The sequence below is a fragment of the Suillus clintonianus genome (genome assembly GCF_016758775.1).
Source record: "Suillus clintonianus strain FC179 chromosome Unknown DEU56scaffold_3, whole genome shotgun sequence".
NCBI lineage: Eukaryota > Fungi > Basidiomycota > Agaricomycetes > Boletales > Suillaceae > Suillus > Suillus clintonianus.
Genome location: NW_024539227.1, coordinates 597,494 through 616,971, shown reverse-complemented (window position 1 = coordinate 616,971; position 19,478 = coordinate 597,494). Strand labels below are relative to the sequence as shown.

General features: G+C 47.9%; 7 protein-coding genes across 7 annotated transcripts; 4 read left to right on the top strand and 3 right to left on the bottom strand.

Annotated features, from left to right (window-relative positions):
* Positions 1–513: 513 nt before the first annotated feature.
* Positions 514–1,340, bottom strand: DEU56DRAFT_316477 (kinase-like domain-containing protein). The gene has a single exon (XM_041345624.1). It carries the CDS (start codon positions 1,223–1,225, stop codon positions 647–649), a length of 579 nt encoding a protein of 192 aa, XP_041214864.1. The 5' UTR covers positions 1,226–1,340; the 3' UTR covers positions 514–646.
* A 1,669-nt stretch (positions 1,341–3,009) lies between these two features.
* DEU56DRAFT_768372 (glycosyltransferase family 2 protein) lies at positions 3,010–7,314 on the top strand. Its single transcript, XM_041351235.1, has 23 exons — positions 3,010–3,897; positions 3,948–4,089; positions 4,140–4,210; positions 4,262–4,416; positions 4,471–4,533; positions 4,582–4,621; positions 4,671–4,743; positions 4,797–4,832; positions 4,883–5,036; positions 5,087–5,159; positions 5,213–5,261; positions 5,310–5,438; positions 5,494–5,571; positions 5,625–5,714; positions 5,766–5,822; positions 5,878–6,008; positions 6,061–6,206; positions 6,262–6,276; positions 6,328–6,364; positions 6,415–6,672; positions 6,726–6,839; positions 6,889–7,241; positions 7,297–7,314. Exons 1-22 carry the CDS (start codon positions 3,284–3,286, stop codon positions 6,956–6,958), a joined length of 2,595 nt encoding a protein of 864 aa, XP_041214863.1. The 5' UTR covers positions 3,010–3,283; the 3' UTR covers positions 6,959–7,241; positions 7,297–7,314.
* A 403-nt stretch (positions 7,315–7,717) lies between these two features.
* On the top strand, positions 7,718–10,060 carry DEU56DRAFT_768354 (uncharacterized protein). The gene is made up of 11 exons (XM_041351234.1): positions 7,718–8,026; positions 8,085–8,157; positions 8,218–8,250; positions 8,306–8,325; positions 8,446–8,484; positions 8,542–8,570; positions 8,841–8,842; positions 8,894–8,953; positions 9,003–9,363; positions 9,419–9,467; positions 9,524–10,060. The coding sequence occupies exons 2-11, from the start codon at positions 8,091–8,093 to the stop codon at positions 9,776–9,778; spliced, it is 915 nt and encodes a 304-aa protein (XP_041214862.1). The 5' UTR covers positions 7,718–8,026; positions 8,085–8,090; the 3' UTR covers positions 9,779–10,060.
* Positions 10,061–10,132: 72 nt separating this feature from the next.
* Positions 10,133–11,229, bottom strand: DEU56DRAFT_976202 (uncharacterized protein; the record flags this gene model as incomplete). Its single annotated transcript, XM_041359602.1, has 2 exons — positions 11,119–11,229; positions 10,133–10,562 (listed from the first exon to the last, which is right to left on the bottom strand). The coding sequence occupies exons 1-2, from the start codon at positions 11,211–11,213 to the stop codon at positions 10,133–10,135; spliced, it is 525 nt and encodes a 174-aa protein (XP_041214861.1). The 5' UTR covers positions 11,214–11,229.
* A 126-nt stretch (positions 11,230–11,355) lies between these two features.
* Positions 11,356–12,368, top strand: DEU56DRAFT_724656 (NAD(P)-binding protein; the record flags this gene model as incomplete). The annotated part of the gene is made up of 5 exons (XM_041347830.1): positions 11,356–11,673; positions 11,731–11,894; positions 11,948–12,056; positions 12,105–12,146; positions 12,201–12,368. 5 exons carry the CDS (start codon positions 11,356–11,358, stop codon positions 12,366–12,368), a joined length of 801 nt encoding a protein of 266 aa, XP_041214860.1.
* Positions 12,369–15,816: 3,448 nt separating this feature from the next.
* DEU56DRAFT_768336 (uncharacterized protein) lies at positions 15,817–18,101 on the bottom strand. Its single transcript, XM_041351233.1, has 8 exons — positions 17,942–18,101; positions 17,682–17,879; positions 17,555–17,628; positions 17,251–17,506; positions 17,117–17,196; positions 16,942–17,066; positions 16,142–16,887; positions 15,817–16,088 (listed from the first exon to the last, which is right to left on the bottom strand). The coding sequence occupies exons 1-8, from the start codon at positions 17,990–17,992 to the stop codon at positions 16,026–16,028; spliced, it is 1,593 nt and encodes a 530-aa protein (XP_041214859.1). The 5' UTR covers positions 17,993–18,101; the 3' UTR covers positions 15,817–16,025.
* A 23-nt stretch (positions 18,102–18,124) lies between these two features.
* DEU56DRAFT_316044 (P-loop containing nucleoside triphosphate hydrolase protein) lies at positions 18,125–19,464 on the top strand. The gene is made up of 3 exons (XM_041345623.1): positions 18,125–18,632; positions 18,686–19,306; positions 19,367–19,464. The coding sequence occupies exons 1-2, from the start codon at positions 18,203–18,205 to the stop codon at positions 19,177–19,179; spliced, it is 924 nt and encodes a 307-aa protein (XP_041214858.1). The 5' UTR covers positions 18,125–18,202; the 3' UTR covers positions 19,180–19,306; positions 19,367–19,464.
* The last annotated feature ends 14 nt before the right edge of the window (positions 19,465–19,478 follow it).

Below are 19,478 nucleotides of genomic sequence, written 5' to 3'. Positions count from 1 at the left end.
CATCAACGGGCGCTAATGGGAAGAGACGTATCAAGCGAGTATGGAAGTAGGCGGCCGTCTTCTTTACCTCCCCGCGTACATGCAGGGAAGATCAGAAGCGACGTGAAGAGAAATAGCGTCCGTACAATACATAAGGGGAGGCAAGTGTGTGATCTTCATCGACGGTGTGGCGAGTCGCAGAAATGCTCAAAATGCGAAGCAAGGAATGCGATGACTGCGACGTAGGGCATGAATGCGGGATGTCGGAATTTGAATGCGTCGCAATGAAAGATGTGAAAGCAAACCAGCGCTCATTGACCTGGCGTGCCCCCACTGTGACGTTTCGACCTCGTAACCCGCGAGATGACCCAACCGGACTTGCAAAACCGCGACAGACCATCTATGACACCATATCCAACAGCGACCGAGCTACCTCTGCACCTTCCCTCCACCCCCATTCTCGGTCGCACTCGGGGCGTGCCCCGCACGAAACAAAACCAAGGGGAACCAGGATGCGTTTACCAGACGTCGTCCCTGCCACGAGCACGCTGTTGACCCACTGCGCCAGGAACAGTAGCTTGCTGAGCCTGACGGGTGTGAGAGCGAAGCCTATAAAAGAAGTTAGAACCGTGGCGAAGCAAAAAATAGAAAGAAATTTGACGGGCACCTACATCCTGTCGCTTGCACGGTGTTCTTCTTCCTCTTGAACGACCTTTCGCCTGCCAGTGGCGGCCTTCTGGCTGGTGCTGGCGCCATCATCTTGGGCACCACGCTGGACAGACCAGTCAAAGACGTAGTCATACTGGAATCCCTCGCGAACGAAAAGGTCACGGAAGAGCTTGCGGAGGTAGGAATAATCAGGCTTGTCATCAAAGCGAAGAGCGCGAGTGTAGTTCAAGAAAATGCCGAACTCGTTCGGGAAACCACGGCAAAGGATATCGGTAGGAGTGGTCATCTTCTTCTCCATGATCCTGTCATACTTCTGCTTCTTAGTAGCAGCCTTGAGTCCCTGCCAAGGGAGGGCACCACGCAAGAAGTACATGAGGACGTATGCGAGGGACTCGAGGTCATCACGACGAGCCTGCTCAACACCCAAATGAGTGTTGATCGAGGTGTAGCGAGCGGTACCGGTCAAGTTCTTGTTCTCCCTGTAGGGAATGTGCAAGTGGGTCTTTGGGTCACGGAATTTCTTCGCAAGACCAAAGTCAATGACGTTGACTTGATTGCCACGCTTGCCTATACCCATGAGAAAGTTGTCAGGCTTGATATCACGGTGGATGAAGTTGCGTGAGTGGATGTACTCGATGCGGGAGATCTGTGGCGATACAGTGGCGCGTCAGATCTCGCAGACGGTGACTGCGGTGGGATTTACTCACGAGTTGGTCCGCAAGGAGCAGGACAGTCTTGAGGGTGAATTTGCGGTTGCAGAAGTTGAATAGGTCCTCTAGGGAGGGTCCAAGCAGGTCCAAGACCATTGCATTGTAGTCGCACTCGGTGCCGAACCAGCGTACAAAGGGAACACCGACACCACCGGCGAGGGTCTTGTAGACCTTTGACTCGTACTCGAGTTGGGGGTGCTTGGCCTTCACGGACTCAAGTTTGATGGCAACTTCTTCACCGGAAATGATGTTAATTCCAAGGTAGATGTCGCCTGTAAAAATGAGTAAGGAGGGGCGCATATAGTGAGGCAGTGAACTGACCGAAGGAGCCCGAGCCAATCTTCTTGCCGAGTCTGTATTTCCCGCCGACACGGAGGTCAAGTCGGTGTGCTGAGCTGTCTGCCATTATATTTATGTTGTGTTATGGGCTGATGAAAGGAAGACGAGTCAGTATGGGGGATTGAATATAAAGAAGAAAAGTTTGAAAGGCAGATTAAATAGCAATGAAGGGCAGGTAAGAGTGTGTTCCGGGTCGTGGCAATTACGGTTGTATCGGAGGTGGCTGACGTCGAACTAGGAAGTGCGGGAAACACATGGAAGAGGTAATCGCTTATTCAAAGGAAAGAAAGGGAAGGTCTCCGAGGGATCTTGATGGCGATAGGGAGCCATACTAGCTATCGAGGCTTTTAACTTGGGCTGGTGTACCGAGAATGCCAACGTGGTAGCCTCGAGGCCGCTCATTATAGTGCCCAACGACATGGAAATTTGTATGAAAAAATAGTAAAATGAAGCTACTCACCGAGTGCTGAGCTGAACTGAGGAACTTATTGAGACTTATTGAGAGATAGAGAACGGAACAGAGTGTAGGTGAACAAGGGGAGAAAACAAACAAGTACTTGGGAGGGTCGTGGGAGCTAGGTCAATCGGAGTTTTAAATTTGACAGTACACGAGAAGCATCGATTCGCAATAATTCGGCTGCCTTTGCGCTTGTTCTTTAACGAACAAAACCCTGGGTCACCTTCTGCATCCATTCTATTCAAGACGTCCATTGTAGAATTGTCCAAAAGACTGCAAGTACTCCACCGCCCCCTTCCTTACCCTTGACCCAAGAATTCTGTGAGGGCGAAAGTCATGCCGTACCACAAGATGCTTGATCGTATGAGGTTGCTGTGTTCGGAATATCTTTGTCCAATGTCAACCGGAGGTGGTGCGAAGATACTTTTGCGCATGATTGCTGGCTCTCGAATACAGCCTTTGGATCCCACGTTCTCCTTTCTCGATGTTCTGTGCATTTGATCATAATGTGACGAGAACGAGACCAAATCATATGTCTGTAATTAGCATTATTTCTCAGCAGAAGCAGGCGCCAGCGTGATACACCACACCAAGCTAGGATCAGGCAGGGTCCCTTGGATGGGCACAGGTAACCGGCTGATTGTACCTTGAAAGCGCGACGACAGCGGGTCCCAGATCAGTGCTCAAGGCCAGACTCTTTGGTAATTCCAATTGAAAGACCCTCCGAAGTCATCGTATGCTCCAGACTCCATGACCCTCGACTAACTGGACTATATATTTTCATAGGATATATACCCTTATCGCTTGCCATGGGAGTTGATACAGATGGCATTGAAAGCCATCATTGATGATCATGTTGTCGCACCTTGCGGTACTGGGTGGAGCTTACCTTCCTTTTTTGGCCACCATTGTAATTTTGATTGTCGAGCGGACAACCGTTGAGACCAGCGCCTTAATTTCTTTCCTTCTTGCCAGCCTCGATCCCATAAGACAGTCTTTTCGACAAAGTCCCTGTCTTTCGGTTGCTGCATCCTCCGCTCTTTCATTCCAGTCTCTAAAATCTCTCTCTCTCTTTCATTCTCAACACTCGTTTTGTGTGACCGCCTAGACTCTCGCACCCGCAAATAACATGGCATACCGCCCGCAAGATCCATACTACGATTCTGCACATAACCCACCAATAAACCAAGGTTTTCCTCCTTCAGCGCCTACCAACCATAACCAGCAATACCCTGCCTACGATAGCCAATGGGACGACAGACCTGGCTCTGCCAAATCCGTCCAGAGTAGCCAATTCCATGGTTCTCAGGTGCACCTCAATCCCCAGTACGAAATGAGTCAGACCCACATCCACGCTCCCCCCGTCCCCTCAATGCCATACCATGCATACCAGCCAGACTACCCACCCATGCCGGTACACCCTGGCATGATCAGAGAAATGAGTACGGGATACTCCGTAGCCAGGGAGAAACTGATGAAACGTCGATCTGTTCGCCATGTCGAGCTTCAGAACGGTAATCTGGTTCTCGACGTCGCAGTCCCCACCCACATTGTGCCAAATGGCATGGCCAGCGCTGAGGAAATGACAAAAATGCGATACACTGCCGCCACGTGCGACCCCGACGAATTCATGCGCAGGAAATATTCCCTCAGGCCGTATCTCTACGGCCGCCATACTGAACTTTTTATCGTTATGACCATGTACAATGAAGACGAAGTTCTTTTTGTGAAGACTATGAATGCGTGAGTTCCGTCCGGGCACGGCGTAACACGTGTGCTTAATCTATTTTCAGCGTTATCAAGAACATCGCCCACCTCTGTGGTCGGACCAGATCAAGAACATGGGGTCCCGAGGGGTGGAAGAAGGTCGTCGTCTGTATCGTCTCAGATGGACGCAGTAAAGTCAACAAGCGAACCCTTCAAGTTCTCACTCTTGTGAGCTTACTCGTTATCGATTTGGTTTGTTGCTTATAAGATATCCCTAGATGGGCTGTTACCAGGAGGGTATCGCTAAGGACTCGGTAGCAGGGAAGGATGTGACTGCTCACATTTTCGAGTGAGTGGATTAAGTGGAAAGATATGCTATGATTAAATTTATGACCTGCAGATACACTTCAAACGTTGTCGTTACCGACACTGGGGAGGTGTCTACCGGCCTTTGCCCAGTTCAGATCATCTTCTGTTTGAAAGAGCAAAACAAGAAGAAGCTCAACAGCCACCGCTGGTTTTTTAATGCTTTCGGTCCCTTGATCAACCCGAACGGTAGGCGCAATCTCTCACGAGAGGTACCTAACAAGTACTGACTCCGGGGCGCAGTCTGTGTTCTTCTGGACGTTGGTACCAAGCCAACCAGCACGTCAATCTACGAGTTGTGGAAATGTGGGTAGATATCGTTCGCTCGAGATTTTACCTGATGATGCTCTATAGGCTTCGATAAACACTCTAATGTTGGAGGAGCCTGCGGAGAGTGCGTTAAATCCATCTTGCCGTGCTTCGTTTGGTTAATTTTCCTGTAGGATTTGTGTCGACACTGGCACAGCTTGCTCGCTGCTCTTGACGAGTCCTCTGGCTGCTTCTCAGAACTTCGAGGTAGTTTATTTGCCGCTCTGTTTTCAGTCATCGAAGTTGACATGACATGATAGTATAAAATGTCTAATATCCTCGACAAACCTCTTGAGGTAGGTGGCCAATCATGCACCACGTGATCAAAATTCTAACCTGCCAAAAGAGTGTATTCGGGTACATCAGCGTGCTTCCTGGTGCATTTAGTGCCTACAGATACAAGGCCCTCCAGAACGGTCCTAATGGCAAGGGTCCCCTTGCCTCGTATTTCAAAGGAGAGGCTATGCATGGCGGAGGTGCTGACGGCGCTGGGCTATTTGGTATGCGATATGCTCCCTCCGATTTATCGTCCCACCAACGGTTGTTCCAGAGCGAAATATGTACCTCGCTGAGGATCGTATTCTGTGCTTCGAGATTGTCACCAAGAAGCGGGAAGGCTGGATGTAAGTTGTATACTTCCTTTAACACTGCAAACCTCCCTCAACATGCTCGACAGTCTCAAATACGTCAAGAGTGCCAAGGCCGCTACTGATGTCCCCACAACCGTGAGTGGAGATTAGTCTACTGTGATATGTTTTCTCATATCTCCCCAGGTCCCCGAATTCATCTCTCAGCGTCGCCGATGGCTGAACGGGTCCTTGTTTGCTTCCTTCCATTCGACGATCTTCTTCTACAGGATCTGGACATCTGGGCAAAATCCCATTCGTATGCTTGTCCTCCAGGTCCGTGTGCATGAAGATTCATCAAAATTAGGTTACTAACAAGAGGCTCGTATAGATTGAGTTCATTTACAACGCAATCCAGCTCATATTCACGTGGACGTCACTTGCGAACTTTTACCTGGCTTTCTTCTTCGTCAGTGATGCTTTACCTTCGTACGTCGATAAGGCTAATGTAGGCTATCATAGCTGGTTTCATCGGCAACCACCTCCACAGATGGTGCTTTCAACTTCCTGAGCGAAGGAGCGGGAACAGATATTTTCGAGGTCTTCCTGAAGGTAAGGAGCAGTCGTTTATAAACGAGGAAGGGGTCTTCATTGTCGTTCCAGCTCTACATCGCCCTCCTGTTCGTCGTCACCGTTTGTTCACTAGGAAACCGGCCACAGGTATGTACTTTGATCCATGACAGACAGTTTGCACAGTTAACCCCATTCTTTTCAGGGCTCCAAATGGATTTATTCGCTTTGCATGGTACTCTTTGGTATTTGTAACATCATCACGCTTTGGTGCGCTGGATGGACCGTGTACCTTGCTGTACCTCATACTCTGGCTGGATGGAAGGACTTCCCCCAGTACGCCTTTTAGTTCTTTGTTTTGGTGCGATGGCTGATCGTTACTGTCCAGCCTCGTCGCCACGAACCAAGCCCTCCGGGAGATCGTCATCTCACTCGCTGCCACATATGGCTTGTACCTATTCTCGTCGTTCATGCACTTGGAGCCTTGGCACATGTTCACTTCCTTCATCCAATACATGTTCCTACTCCCGAGTTGTGAGTATATGTCGTCTTTCTTGGTGACCGCGCCAATTGATGTATACCATCGTAGATGTCAATATTTTGAGTATGGGTGTTTTTCGTTATGTGCGGAGACGATATTGACATTGTTTGACAGTGATGTATGCCATGTGTAACTTGCACGATGTTACTTGGTAAGAGCGGTCCCGCTAGTCGCTTGCCTTTGATCTAACGATATGTTCAGGGGAACCAAGGGAGACAATGGCTCTGCTAAAGATCTCGGCGGAGCCAAGAAGATCAAAGGCGAGAACGGAAAGGACATGATGGAAGTCGAGATCCCCACTGCCCGCGAAGACGTCGACCGCATGTGGGCAGCTTCCCGCTCAGCACTCAAGGTCAAAGCTCCCGAAGAGAAGTCTCACCGCGATGCTGCTACCAAGCAAGCCGACCACGACCGTAACAGTCGTACAAATGTCGTGCTTGCATGGGTGGGGACGAACATGTGAGTGGATCAGCGTGTTTTATTTGAGGAGACAATTGATATTTTGCATACAGGTTGATGATTGTTGTGTTCACTTCACAAGCATTCCTGAACTGGGTGAACACCCACTTTGCAACATCTCAGGGCTCGAATTTTAATCCTTATTTGAGCTTCCTGTTCATCGCACTGTACGTAAATCATTCATCCGCGAAAGCCCCGCATCTGATCCCATCACAGTGCTGGCCTTTCAGCAGTCCGATTCGCCGGATCCCTACTCTACCTCATCTTCCGACTATTCGGCCACTAAGATAGATATTTCGTGAAATACCCATTCTACTAGATCTGTACTTTTTCTCAAGAGTTGATCTCTTCGGCGTCATTCCTTTTTAACAGTGAGAGTATTCTTTTTAGTCACGATCCTTTGTTTGATGGCTACGATAATTTTGGTGCATGTAATTTTTACTGGACTTTGGGTTGTGCTATATACATATGATAGGGCGGTGTAGTGTGACGCGTCCAGTCTGCGGCAATATGGCCAAGATATGCAATACAATTGTTGAATGTGTTATGCAATGTGCACAAAATTAAAAGTAAGTTATATACATTAGTTACACAGTTCTGCACGCTCATACCTATTATCTGTAGACAGACAGCCTCTGAGACGGTCTGTCTAGGGGAGACAAGACAGCACTCTGGGACTCGTGGAAGTTTATCTTAAGCGTGCACGTGCACACTGCACAGCGACTAAACTTACATCCGCCGAGTTCGATGACCGCGCGCGTCATCCCTGTTATCTCCACAAAAGTCGCGGCATCATTGCACAGGCTTCTCAGGAACCTTCAGGTAGTATGGTGCCGCTCGTTCGCAGAGTCTGACCGGTCCACCAAAGATTTGCCTATCGGGTCTCGGATCCTTGATATCAAATTCATCAAACTCTACTAGTACGCCCTGCTGCGATGGAATATGGGGGGCCAAATGTCCACTGCAGTGCTGAGTGATATACAAACATCACAAAGTTCGTCAGGCGCCTGCATTCTGGATCTGATTGCCTGGCAACTTCAATCAGCGGAACAGTGCTTTTTCCCCCGAGGGATGAGTTGTGGCTCTGTCACTATCAGATCCCCAGGCTGTGCCAAGGTGATCAAATGTCTACATAGGATCAATCCATCACCCCGATTCCCCTGACCGCAGAGTCCCTGGCGAATGTTATCGTAGAAAAGATCCGATTCCCGCTGTCTTTTTGAGCATAGTGCGTCTGGATTCTGGTCGGGTTCCACGGTAGGGGGGATAGGTATATAACAGTGCATGAATGAATTTCGGAGCCGCCTTTTCACATCTCCTACCTCACGATCCCCCACCTAAAGTGATTCTGTAGGTGAGTGTTAAACATATATATTGGTATCGTTGTGAGGATCACTAAAGCCTGAGGACAGATCAAAATGGAAGCTGAGCTATCCATAATTTTTGACGATATTCGCATCCTTCAGATGGGGAGGATGTTTCAATGTGAGTACTAGTTTTAGGGCCGTACTCTACACCCCTTGTGCTAAATACCTCCTCATTCAGTGGCAGCAACAATCGTTGTCTTGTACGATCATGGTGAGTTTTTCTCGCAACATTCGGCAAGTGTTTTCTTTGATGAATCTCAACTTAGTGCTCTGCTCTCAGAGAGAGGTGAGTTTTATTAGTCGTCGATCGGGAATCGTTCACATATCTACGAAAAGGTGGACTTAATTTGGGTATGTCTTATTGGTCGCTTGTAGAATCCTCGACTCAGTGAACATGGTTCTTCAGAGAAGATCGAAGTCTCTAGTGACATATCTTTACTTTATTGTCAGTGAGGCTATAGCTCGCTGGTTGACTAGGTGTCTAATACTGCAGCTCCCGTAGAACCGCTACGTTGGGGATGCCATCTCGATGTAAGCGAAATATTCTATGCAAAAGACGCATACTCATCTTTCTTTTAGCCTTAGTGCATTATGTTCGGCTTCAGCTCTTAGATTTCGATTTCTGTTGCTGACGACCGAACCACAGTATTTATGAGCTCGACATTCTCAGTTAATGTAAGATATGCGAGACTGTCTTATAACACAAATACTAACAAGTTTCTATTAGACGTAAGCACATGCAAACCAGCTTGCATGCCCAATCCACACTCACTCGCTAATCAACAAAACTCTTTGCATCAGATGTGCGTAGTTCTCTGCAGCCATGTTTCTTCAAAGTTAATCTCGTTTGCTAGGTCGCATTCTATTCCACTTCCAATCTTATGGACCTTTTGTGTCAGTATGGGCTACACAAAGTAAACCATACCCCCCATATCCGCAGAAATGTATTAACAACATCACCAGCGATCATGCAACTACGGATTTACGCCATGTATCGCAAGTCCAAGAAAATTCTGGCCCTCACAGGAGTCTGCTTTATCCTTGAGATTGCAGCCATTTGCACGGTGCTGGCGCTGAATTTCGATGGGTCCTTGACATATACCAATGACCCCATACCTGGACTTCTCCGAATGTGCGCGACGTCGACTATCAATAAAAGCTTTACGGCCATCTACATGCCTATATTTTCTTTCGAGCTTCTACTTTTTGCCCTTGCCATATCTGTTGTCTTCAAGCACATGAAGAACACCCAAACTGTTGCTGGGAAGAGAATTCACAACACGATGGCGACGCTGGTCAGGTACAACTCGATCTACTTCTTTGTGTAAGCGTCATCATATTATCTTTTTTGTTGTCGATTCAACTCTCTTGCTTATTAGCGAAATGGCCGGATGTGGGATTGCCACCGGGTTGTATCTCGGTCTTCCGGTAATGTGGTTCTTGAGGATTCACCCTTCAAGTCGCTGAAGCTCTTTTCCATTTAGTCAATTTACCTGGAGATCACGAATTCAGCCCTCATTGCAACTACGATCATCCTTGGGAGCCGGCTCGTGCTGGGCACACGTAATTTCTATACTGACCCATCCGAAGATTATACCAACATGAGCCACGGGACCAATGGTCTGAACCCTAGCTTCACCCAACCTTCATCATATGGGCCATTCTCCAGTCATATGGAGATGTCGGTTATGAGTATCAGCAAGGGATACCATCTGGATACAAGTGACGACGCGGTATAAAGAGTTTGTTGCTTGTTCCCTTAATGCTCGTGCCCATGTGCCGTCTGCAAACTTACCCTACCATTCCAACAACGTAGAGCAATTATTTCAAAAATGTACCAATATTTCATCAATTGTTGCAGCTGTTTGCTTACGACAAGTATTAATATTCATAGTGCACTTTACTCCCTGGCCGACGCATAGTACTTGTTCGCCGTCATCTTTGCTGGGCCTGCTGGCAGTCCTCAGCTCCAAGCTACCCATACCCACAATACATATTTCAATACCATCACCTTCACGCCACTGGTTCGTGAGAAGCTGGTCCATGAACAGGCAAAAATGTGTACTCTAAACACCACATACTAGTACTTGAGATCATTGCTCTGGTCGACGCATCTGAAGAGGATCCACCTCAATAATTTCATCAAACTTCGCCTGCGTGATGAGCTCCTCATCAACCATGGCCATCAGCAACTCTCGCAACCAAACCCTGCAGTTATTGGTGGTCGAGGAATTCTGAAATTTGACCTGATTGGCAAGGTGGAGAATCTGGTCTCTCTGTATACGAGAAAATGCCCCCACAGGGATGACCTGATTTCGAATGGTGGTATCTGTGCACGTCACAATAGGCGCATAGTAGTTGTAGTTGCCCGTCAGCTGCACAATTTGAGCGACTGGTGCATCGTCTTTCGTGCTGTTCAGCCATTGGAGGAGAACATGATGATCGGAGTGTATGTCATATCCTGCAGCATATAGTGTGACTTCTTTGACAGAGTAATCATCGGGGTATTCGGTATGAACGCTGCTGAGGAGGAACTGTCATTTCTGCAACAGAGCATAAGTAAGTCGAATATGTATCGCAAAAATCATACCTAGTCGATTTGATCTATTGTTAATAAAGCGCTGAGCTACGTTCAACTTCCCTCGCTTCCCTTGCAGTCGCTTTTATATCCTGTTTGTGGCCAAAGTCAACGATGGTCTATAAGCTGAACTCATGAAAGTATGCAAGACTCGTCCTACGCATTCTTACTTACGTGCTTCCCTCGGTCACACAAAGTGCCTCTATCGAGTGTCCATAAGTCTATGACCCCGAGTTGGACCGCACTGACATTGCCCCGGGTAAATGTAAAGGTGGCTTCCAGTTCATTTCTCGCACGGCGACTCGGACCTGCTAAGATAGTAGTAGTCACGCCATTTACTAGTACAGCCGAGCTAACATGAAGCTCGAGTCAACGTGTTGCAGCAGCCTGACTATCACCTTGAACTGAGAATTAGTTCCACTAAGTAAGTATATCGGCTAGCCAGTACGACTTCCAATGCAGTGCTGGGCGATGATCGATGCGTTCCGCCGGTTGACCCACCAATTATTTGAGCCAACAGTTTGATGTAGGGAGTAAGGGCCTGGTTGTTGATAGTAGTGAAGGGCATCATGCATCACCGTGGAGTCCGAGTTCATGATGAGTGCATCACAGCCAAATATAACTTGACAGTGACATAAGATCATCATACGAACTTGAAAAGTTATGCTTGTTTACACATGCCACAGTGGGAGGCTGAGTCTCAGGGCTAATGATCCCCAGCTCAGTTGATCCAACACAATGTCAAAACTTATTCTAGTGCTAGGTGCTACAGGCAAACAAGGTCGAGCTCTCATTGAAGCTCTTCAACCCGCCTCAGACTCAGATGACATACCATTTCGAGTTCTGGCTCTCACTAGGTCAGCTTCCAGTCCGAGCGCACAGCGCTTGGTCCAGGAAAGACACGTACAAGTAGTCGAGGGAGACCTCGACTCACCAGAGTCCATGCGGAAAGTCTACGAAGATGCAAAATTTTTGGGTGGAATATGGGGCGTCTTCTGCGTTCTGGCATTCCCAGGGCTTGGTGCGAACGCAGATGGGGAGGAGCGACAGGGAAAGGTGCAATTGTTTCAACCATTTTGTTGCACATGCAGATTTATACTGGTCGTACAACAGTTCATGGCGGACCTAGCACTCGAATATGGGGTGTCAGTATACATTTACTCAACCGCCGAACGTGGTGGCGAGCAGAATGATGAGATGGAGAAGCTGTCGGGTCGTGCCAAAGTACTTGCGGAGCGGCATGTCCAGGCCCTCGGTGAGAAGGGTCTCCCATGGACGTGAGACCTTCAAACTTGAGACGGTGCCTAACTAATCTTGGCCATGGTGTCAGAATAATGCGCCCAGGATTCTTTCTAGATAACTACAATGACTTCATTGGTTCTGTCACTGTGGCTGTAATGACTCGCGGTCTCAAAGAGGACTCGAAACTCGGGGTCATCGTGAGTTCATCCTACATATGTTCGTATTCTGTTCTAAAATCCACTAAGGACCCGAAAGATATTGGCCATGTTGCTGCTGCCGTGTTCAAGGTAAAGTATTTTAGACAGGAGAAGCACCAACAGTGGCTGACAGTTCAATGGAAGAACCCTGAGAAATACAAACACCAGATACTCGTGGTTATTGGGGATGTGCTCACCATGTCTGAGCAACATGCATCCTACAAACGCGCAACGGGTAGAACCCTTCCCTCCATTTATGGCTTTTTAGCCACCATCATTTTAGCGTTGAACAAATCAACTCAAGAGCTGTGAGTTTTCAGCCGTCCCCCTTTTGACGTCGACTTGAATGTAATTCAGCGTTCAACATTTTGAAAACATCCACACTGCACGAACAACCGGGCAACATGAGCATTTTGAAGCACAACTAAACCTAGCCCGCGAAGCCCATCCTCAAATGAAGACGGTCTATGACTGGGCTATCGAGCAGCAGAAGCAACAAGGACTTGAAAAAAATGCAGCAGATTGGAACAAGGTGTCGTTGTGGCGACTCATGCTAGGAAAATCGTAAGGTATCATTGCAAATATGTCAAGTACTCATACACCTTCAAGGTACTCGCTTACGATCGCTTCTGTATCTTCCTATGAACTCTTAAGCACCTTAAAGCAGCGTTGGAGCCATCAAAAAATGAGTTGGTCAGCCAACCAGAGCAAATTGGTTGTTCAGCACAACCAAAGCATTCCAGTGAATTTTGAGAATATAAGCAAGCGCATTCCCTACCCCGGGGCCAACATATATGTCTGGATACTACATCTATAGCATTAGCACGCACGATAAACCAGAACGCCAGTAACTTCGAAAATACTGCAAAGAGTAACGCTTCATGAAACTGAACTACTTTTGGGATTCAGAAGTTCACACGCTTCGAAGTTGCCCATCCTTAGACATCAACGGCCTTAAACGTTTAAAAACATACATATCTGACCTCTTCACGACGCAGTTTCTTCACTCTGCCATTGATTCCATGGATTATCGGATCGTATTCACGTACTAGACCACGCGCCACCTCATGGCACTACGCCTCCCATGCGGCCCATTATGATATGCCAGCTCCAATCACTGTAAGTAGGTGTTTGCATTGTGCAATGTCATTTGCCCGATCACGCTCGAATCCATTGGGCCGATCAACGGGTACATATATAAGATCTAACTGGATCCAGTGGGCGGATAAGTAGGGGGATTCTGTTATTCTGAGGTCCAATAATGAGAATTTGAAGAATTCTCAAATGGTCCTGCGCTGCGGTCACTGCGGTGTGACGACGTCTTTTATTGAGGTTGGCGTTGGGAGGGATAGAGCATCGCAGTCTAGGGTAGATCCAACCGACAGGTGAGGCAAATTATTCTTTTGCTGTGAGGTCTTGTATTCATCCCCATATCGTGGTTTGTTCGACCAGTATTTTGGCGTGATCCATCACGATCATCGTGTTCGAGGGATTCGTTTTCCTGGCGTACAAGTGGCACCTCGCTTGGTGATCATAATCATGTATTCTGCTTCGTGTGGAGCATAGGTTCATCCACTCGGAGTGCAATAGACATACCGCCGGCTCTTTTGAAAGTTACTTCCCTAACGCGCTTTTTCCATCCGAGTTTGCAATAGAGCGGTATCTTAATGGAACCCAGATGGGGAAGTTGCGGGTGTCGCTGAGCTGTCATTTGATTTCGACAGACTCCCTCAAGCTCAGTGTCATACCATTGAAATTCAGTGATACATCAAACGAAAGCTATATGGGTGATTCGGAATGGAGTCCGCTGATATTGGATTCATTGCACTGCTCGATGCAGAGTGTATAAATGCGTTGGACGGTGGTATGTCTAGCACTTATACACGCCCAACGAGTTTCGTCGTTCACTGATACCAATCAATTCCCTTAAATATGACCAAAGTCTCAAATGACCCCAATTTGTGGCCGACGATCAATTTGTTTCGTTTTTTCAGCTATTTTATAGGTTTGTGAAGAGTTATTCGGATGATGCTGGTATTATCTCAATCTATTTGTGGTTTCACAGTTGCATCCTCTACTGCCGTGGTATATGATTGGGGTGAGCAAAATGGTACTTATCGAGGGAATTATTGATGTCCCAACGGTGTTTTCTAGTGTCGACGTTTGAACAAGAGGTAGATCAATGCCATGACTGGATCGGCCAAATCTGAATCACTAACAATGATTTTATAGTTTGAACTGGTCTGGGTAAGCAGTGTCGCGTACCCGAAAAACACAGGATAATAAAATAAACCGGGAGCAGAGGCGGCATTGGTCGTTCATGAATCTTCTTTATTTCGGTGTAAGTGGCTCATGCTATGAGCACATTGGGCAAGGTCTGCTAACCTCACTATTCTTAGGTGCGCTACATTGGAATCCTGTACTCTGCGTACGTTTCACGGCCAATAAGTAAACTCTGTGCTAATCAGCCATCCCCCACGGTCAGCGTCAACATGCTGGGTATGTCTCCTCAGCTACATTGCAATCGGCTCTTCTGACCTGCGGCATGCAGCATGTCTCCCGTCAGTCTCTGTGACAGATATAGTGAGTATTCTGCACCGAATATCTGCCAGTTTCCTCCAACTCACTGCTTCCCTACATAGGGGTGAGCAAGATCCTCGACAAGTCCGTTGGTTCGATATTGATAACTACCGAACCAGCTGTGAATTCATTCGAGATATCCAGTTCTCCGAGACTCATAACTAACCTGTGTTTCAGGCACTGCTGTGTTGTTCGCACAAAACTGGACATCTGTCGTCGTAAATGCTATGCTGGGTGGTGAGCTTCTCAGTCGCAGTACCTTAGTGACAATCACTTGACTAACATGTCGTGCAAGTCATTATGATGGCTCGGTTGAATGCCATGTATCAGCAATCCAAAAAGATGCTTGTCTGTCTCGTTGTCATTCTTTTGGCTGTCACAATCGCCTGTGTAGGGATCACCTCGAGAGAAAGCAGCTATATTGCAGCGCGTAAGTCTTCATTACAACAAATGACTCAAGCTCATCAGACTCATCGGACGGATACCAGAGGAGCTCGTCTTCTCCGGTGCACATTTTTGTGCTTGCAACTTTCAGGGAGACCCGCAACTTCTGATTACCGAGAGGTGGATAATCGGCATTGCTTGGGAGGTCCTCGCATTGTGTCTTGCAGTCTGGATCGCTGTAAAGCATTTCCGCGAACTGGAACGGCCATCGACAGGATGGACAGTGGGGGACTGTTTCACAGTGCTCATCAAAACTCACGTGCATTACTTTGTAGCGTAAGCTCGTGATTTGAATGTATTCATACATTCTGCTAAAGTTCCGCACGTTCTAGGTTTGCTGCTGTTTCTTGCCTCACCCTCGGCTTGCTGTCTCCAAAAATCGCGGTAAGCGAAAGTGCGACTGAGTCGAACGGCATCTGCATCTGACTGCTCCTTGCGTTTTCTATAGCACGTTGATTATTCCGTGAAAGCTGTGATTTTCAATGGCCTTCTTGGATTTGCCTCAAACGTGCAGATGTTTGTACTGGGACCACGCCTCATCCTTAGTATCCGAGAATATCACGCCAAGCTCGTGGCAAACTCTGACGATGGAGCTGACCTGACTACAGCTGTTTTCCAGGAGTGTGTAGATGAATAACCTTGTGGTGGATGCAAAGCACGGGAGTGGTGATCGATCGAGCGCTTGTCGGGTGTAGGGAAGACGAGACTTTCTTTGCGAGTATTTCTCATATAGCGAGGTTTATGTTTGAGATTGACGCGCTCTGCAGCGGAAAATTGCTGCAGAGCATTACTGTATCGACAATGGAGATCCACAGATGACTTATATGAACAACCACAAGACAAGGCTTCTTGCTTTGGGCTTTCCACCAAAAACCGGGTATACACTGGATGCAAAGGGGTATATGAATTCCGAACTCGAGAACGCCCATCCACACAACTTGGAGATCATACAACACCCCATACGGCATCGTCCTTGTTATCGCTGTGGTTTCGTACCAAGTGAATCAGCTGAGAGGTTGAAGTGAGTGTGGACCCACAAGATGATTAAAGGATTTACGCACGGCGGTGCGGTAAGTCAGAACCATTCGGTTCCGACTTCCAGAACAACTCTTACAGGTTACTCGAATGGGACAAGATTCCATGTCATCTACCGTAGTAGAGATCGGGTCTCGTCCGAGAGTTTGGAAAAGATTATGTATTCGCTTGGTGTATCCGTCTGCTTCCAGAACACTGCAATTCCATGGATGCATCTCGAATGCTTCGATTGCTGCGTTCTCGTAAACTTCTACTGGCGACATCGTTCTGCCGAGCGCCGCTGTTTCCATCGGAAGTTGCACCCAGGGTTGGTCACATGTCTTATCACGTAGGCAAGGGTGGTTGAGCGCTGATGGATAAGTGACATGTAAACGACAAGTGGAGCAGCGGAACACCAAAGCGGCAAGTGTGAGGGGGTCGATATCATTGTCGATGCACAACTGCGCGCGAACTAGATCTGCAAGCTGCTTAGTGGCCTGACGGTCCCAGGCTATAAACAAGATAGGTAGACGAAGGGTTAGTGCGTCTGCAAATGCTTCCACTGACAAAACCTCAGGGTTTTTGACATCCATCATGCGCCGAACCTCCGAATGTAGGCAGATATCTATCGCTTGAGGAAAGACCCTGATGGTCTTACCAATTTTGAACATCTTCGTCATATCGCCAACAACAACGACAAGACGCTTGAAGCGGTCTTGGAAGAGAACCGTAAGCCGCCGAGCTCTTCTGATTTCCAGGAAATTCTGAAGCCTTGGTAAAGAAACCTGGCATGCTTTGAAAATGAGTGAGGGTCAGTACAGAGGCCGAGGGTGCATTTCAGACGTACAAAAATCAGTCAATTCTTGGTCTTGTCTGACGACGAGGTTATCAAATGTTTCTAATGCCGAGGCGTCCGATCGCAGTGATTCGAGCTCATCTCCCAATCCGAGGCTCTTGAGTCTTTCAACGACGCTGAAACAACGTAAGTTTTTGTGATATACCTCTAGCCAAAATTTACATACTCTTTTTTCCTCTGGTCCACCAGTTCTTTGCGATGCTGATCAGCCACTTCCGCCTCCCAGATGCGACATAAAGCTACGTGCTAAGAGCGCATCGATAATACATCCGGAAGATTACCAAGAATGTTATATGTTACCTGGTAGATTTCTTGAGTGACTTTCTCGCGGTGGACCATCAGGTCGTTCAACAATGGGCTATCCTTCACAAACGTGTACTGCATCTTGAGTTTGTTGACATCGGCGCGCGAAGCCACAGTGAGCGGCTTTCTGTGGATATTATCTTTGCACCTAACGCAAGGCCCAGCAGAACTTATGGCAGACATAGGTATCAGCTGCCTGGCATCGAGGCAGAACCGTTCAACATTCGAAGGGAGCATCTCTCGGTCAACCAGCCTATAGATCATTAGAGGCGTGGATGGTGAGAACTTCACAAATGCCTACATAGCACTTGCGCAACCGTTGCAGCAACGAATGCGTAGCTCCCATTGAATTACATCGCACGACGAGTCGCACCGCTGGGAGTGATGTGAGTTGAACAAACATTTATCGAGAAAAGGAATGGACATGCATGACAGAACGGCCAAAATAGCAGGTTCGAATATGCGGGTTCGGAAAGGTATGAGGGGCACTGAGGTAGCCGGTCGATGCGTTTCAAGGCTCCTGTCCATATTGACTTTGCTTTGCGACGATTGAGCAGAAACGAACGAAACAGCTTGGATGCCCGGGTGAGATATACCAGGTCCAGTGGGTGAAGATAACAAAAAATCTAGCAGGACAAGTGTATGAATAAGCCTAGAACACCGGTACCCAACTCGAGCCCATCCATACCTCGAAAAGCACCTCAAGAGGGAGCCCGAAAACCGCTGGTTTGCCCACCATTGTGATTGCAGGAGTGGTGAACACAGTTTTGACGCGTCGATTGACCTGGCCAGACTTAAGCAGGTTAAAATTGCCTCACATTTTTAGGTTCTAGAAAATGGTAAGTATGATGACCCTTGACACAGCTCGCCATGAGGTTTATGTAATCACGTCATACATTCCGCATCTTGCTATCACGAGTCGTCGGAACCTTCAATCGGTTCGTCCATCATGGATGTCCAAGAAACACCTGTGTCACGTCGACTTAAGTCGGTCAAACATATTATCATAGTGTGCTCGGGCAAAGGTGGTGTCGGAAAATCTTCCGTGTCCGCCCAGCTTGCGCTCAGCCTCCATGCTTCTTCTTCCAGTGCTCGGGTCGGGATTCTCGATGTCGATCTTACCGGTCCGTCAATACCACGCATGCTTGGTCTGGATGGGCATGGTGTGCACCAGAGCAGCGATGGATGGGTGCCTGTGTACGCAGATGCGCTTGGGGGTGGTGAACCCAGACTCGCGTGCATGAGCGTCGGATTCTTATTGAAGAAGAAGGGGGATTCAGTAGTTTGGAGAGGGCCGAAGAAGAACGCTATGATCAGGCAATTTCTGAGCGATGTCAGATGGGGAGAGCTTGATTACCTCGTCGTGGACACCCCTCCAGGTTAGATATCCCGTGGCGCGACGGGATCATCTCGAGCTGATATCAATGTGTAGGAACATCTGATGAGCACTTGTCGCTGATCGAACATCTTGCACCGGTGCACTCACGGCTGTCTGCTGTCATTGTCACAACGCCGCAGGCTGTTGCACTACTGGATGCTATGAAATGCCTCTCATTTACTCGGGCTGTCGCACTTCCTGTCCTTGGGCTTATCGAGAACATGAGTGGATATGTATGCCCTTGCTGCGGAGATGTTAGCAATGTGTTCTCTACAGGCGGAGGTGCAGAAATGGCCAGACGAGAAGGGGTACCGTTCCTTGGCAGTATGCCTATCGACACGGAGCTGGTCACATTGTTGGATGCTGCCGAGTCCACAGATCTAAGCGCTGCTGACGGACAACACGACGAAGTTAGCGAAGTTCGTTCATTTGGAGTTTTACAACGGTATCAGAAGACGTCGTCCGCGACACTTCTGAGTGACATTGTGGAGAAGCTCATATCGGCGCTGCCATCAGTAGAGCATGCGCCGGTGAGCAGCTCTGCTTAATTAATCTGATGGGTATGTCATTACACTATCTCCACTACATCTTACACATCCTATGCAGGCACACACACACTTGTATTGATACATACCATTGATCATGTATCCTTAGAAGGCATTCGAGTCTATCCAGATAAGTGGCTGATCAGAGAAGCATCAACAACCGATCTTACTTCTCGAACAATACCAGCACATCATACCAAGTCGTCTTTAATTGTCATCTGACTGGGGAAGGCTCATCAGACCACATGATATTGCAAGCTTCACACGACGGGCTATTTGGAATGACCCCACCTTCTGTTGTG

Excerpts from the sequence above, each read along its gene's own strand:
- DEU56DRAFT_316477 (XM_041345624.1), bottom strand. The coding sequence starts at position 1,225 with ATGGGTATAGGCAAGCGTGGCAATCAAGTCAACGTCATTGACTTTGGT.
- DEU56DRAFT_768372 (XM_041351235.1), top strand. The coding sequence starts at position 3,284 with ATGGCATACCGCCCGCAAGATCCATACTACGATTCTGCACATAACCCA. Across the intron at positions 5,037-5,086 it reads TGACGGCGCTGGGCTATTTG|AGCGAAATATGTACCTCGCT; the intron begins GTATGCGATATG and ends CGGTTGTTCCAG. Across the intron at positions 5,572-5,624 it reads TTTACCTGGCTTTCTTCTTC|CTGGTTTCATCGGCAACCAC; the intron begins GTCAGTGATGCT and ends AGGCTATCATAG.
- DEU56DRAFT_768354 (XM_041351234.1), top strand. The coding sequence starts at position 8,091 with ATGGAAGCTGAGCTATCCATAATTTTTGACGATATTCGCATCCTTCAG. Across the intron at positions 8,326-8,445 it reads TGCTCTGCTCTCAGAGAGAG|AGAAGATCGAAGTCTCTAGT; the intron begins GTGAGTTTTATT and ends ATGGTTCTTCAG. Across the intron at positions 9,468-9,523 it reads GGTTGTATCTCGGTCTTCCG|TCAATTTACCTGGAGATCAC; the intron begins GTAATGTGGTTC and ends TTTTCCATTTAG.
- DEU56DRAFT_768336 (XM_041351233.1), bottom strand. The coding sequence starts at position 17,992 with ATGGTGGGCAAACCAGCGGTTTTCGGGCTCCCTCTTGAGGTGCTTTTC. Across the intron at positions 17,629-17,681 it reads TATTTTGGCCGTTCTGTCAT|CGGTGCGACTCGTCGTGCGA; the intron begins GCATGTCCATTC and ends CATCACTCCCAG. Across the intron at positions 17,067-17,116 it reads GTGGACCAGAGGAAAAAAGA|CGTCGTTGAAAGACTCAAGA; the intron begins GTATGTAAATTT and ends ACGTTGTTTCAG.
- DEU56DRAFT_316044 (XM_041345623.1), top strand. The coding sequence starts at position 18,203 with ATGGATGTCCAAGAAACACCTGTGTCACGTCGACTTAAGTCGGTCAAA. Across the intron at positions 18,633-18,685 it reads CGTCGTGGACACCCCTCCAG|GAACATCTGATGAGCACTTG; the intron begins GTTAGATATCCC and ends ATCAATGTGTAG.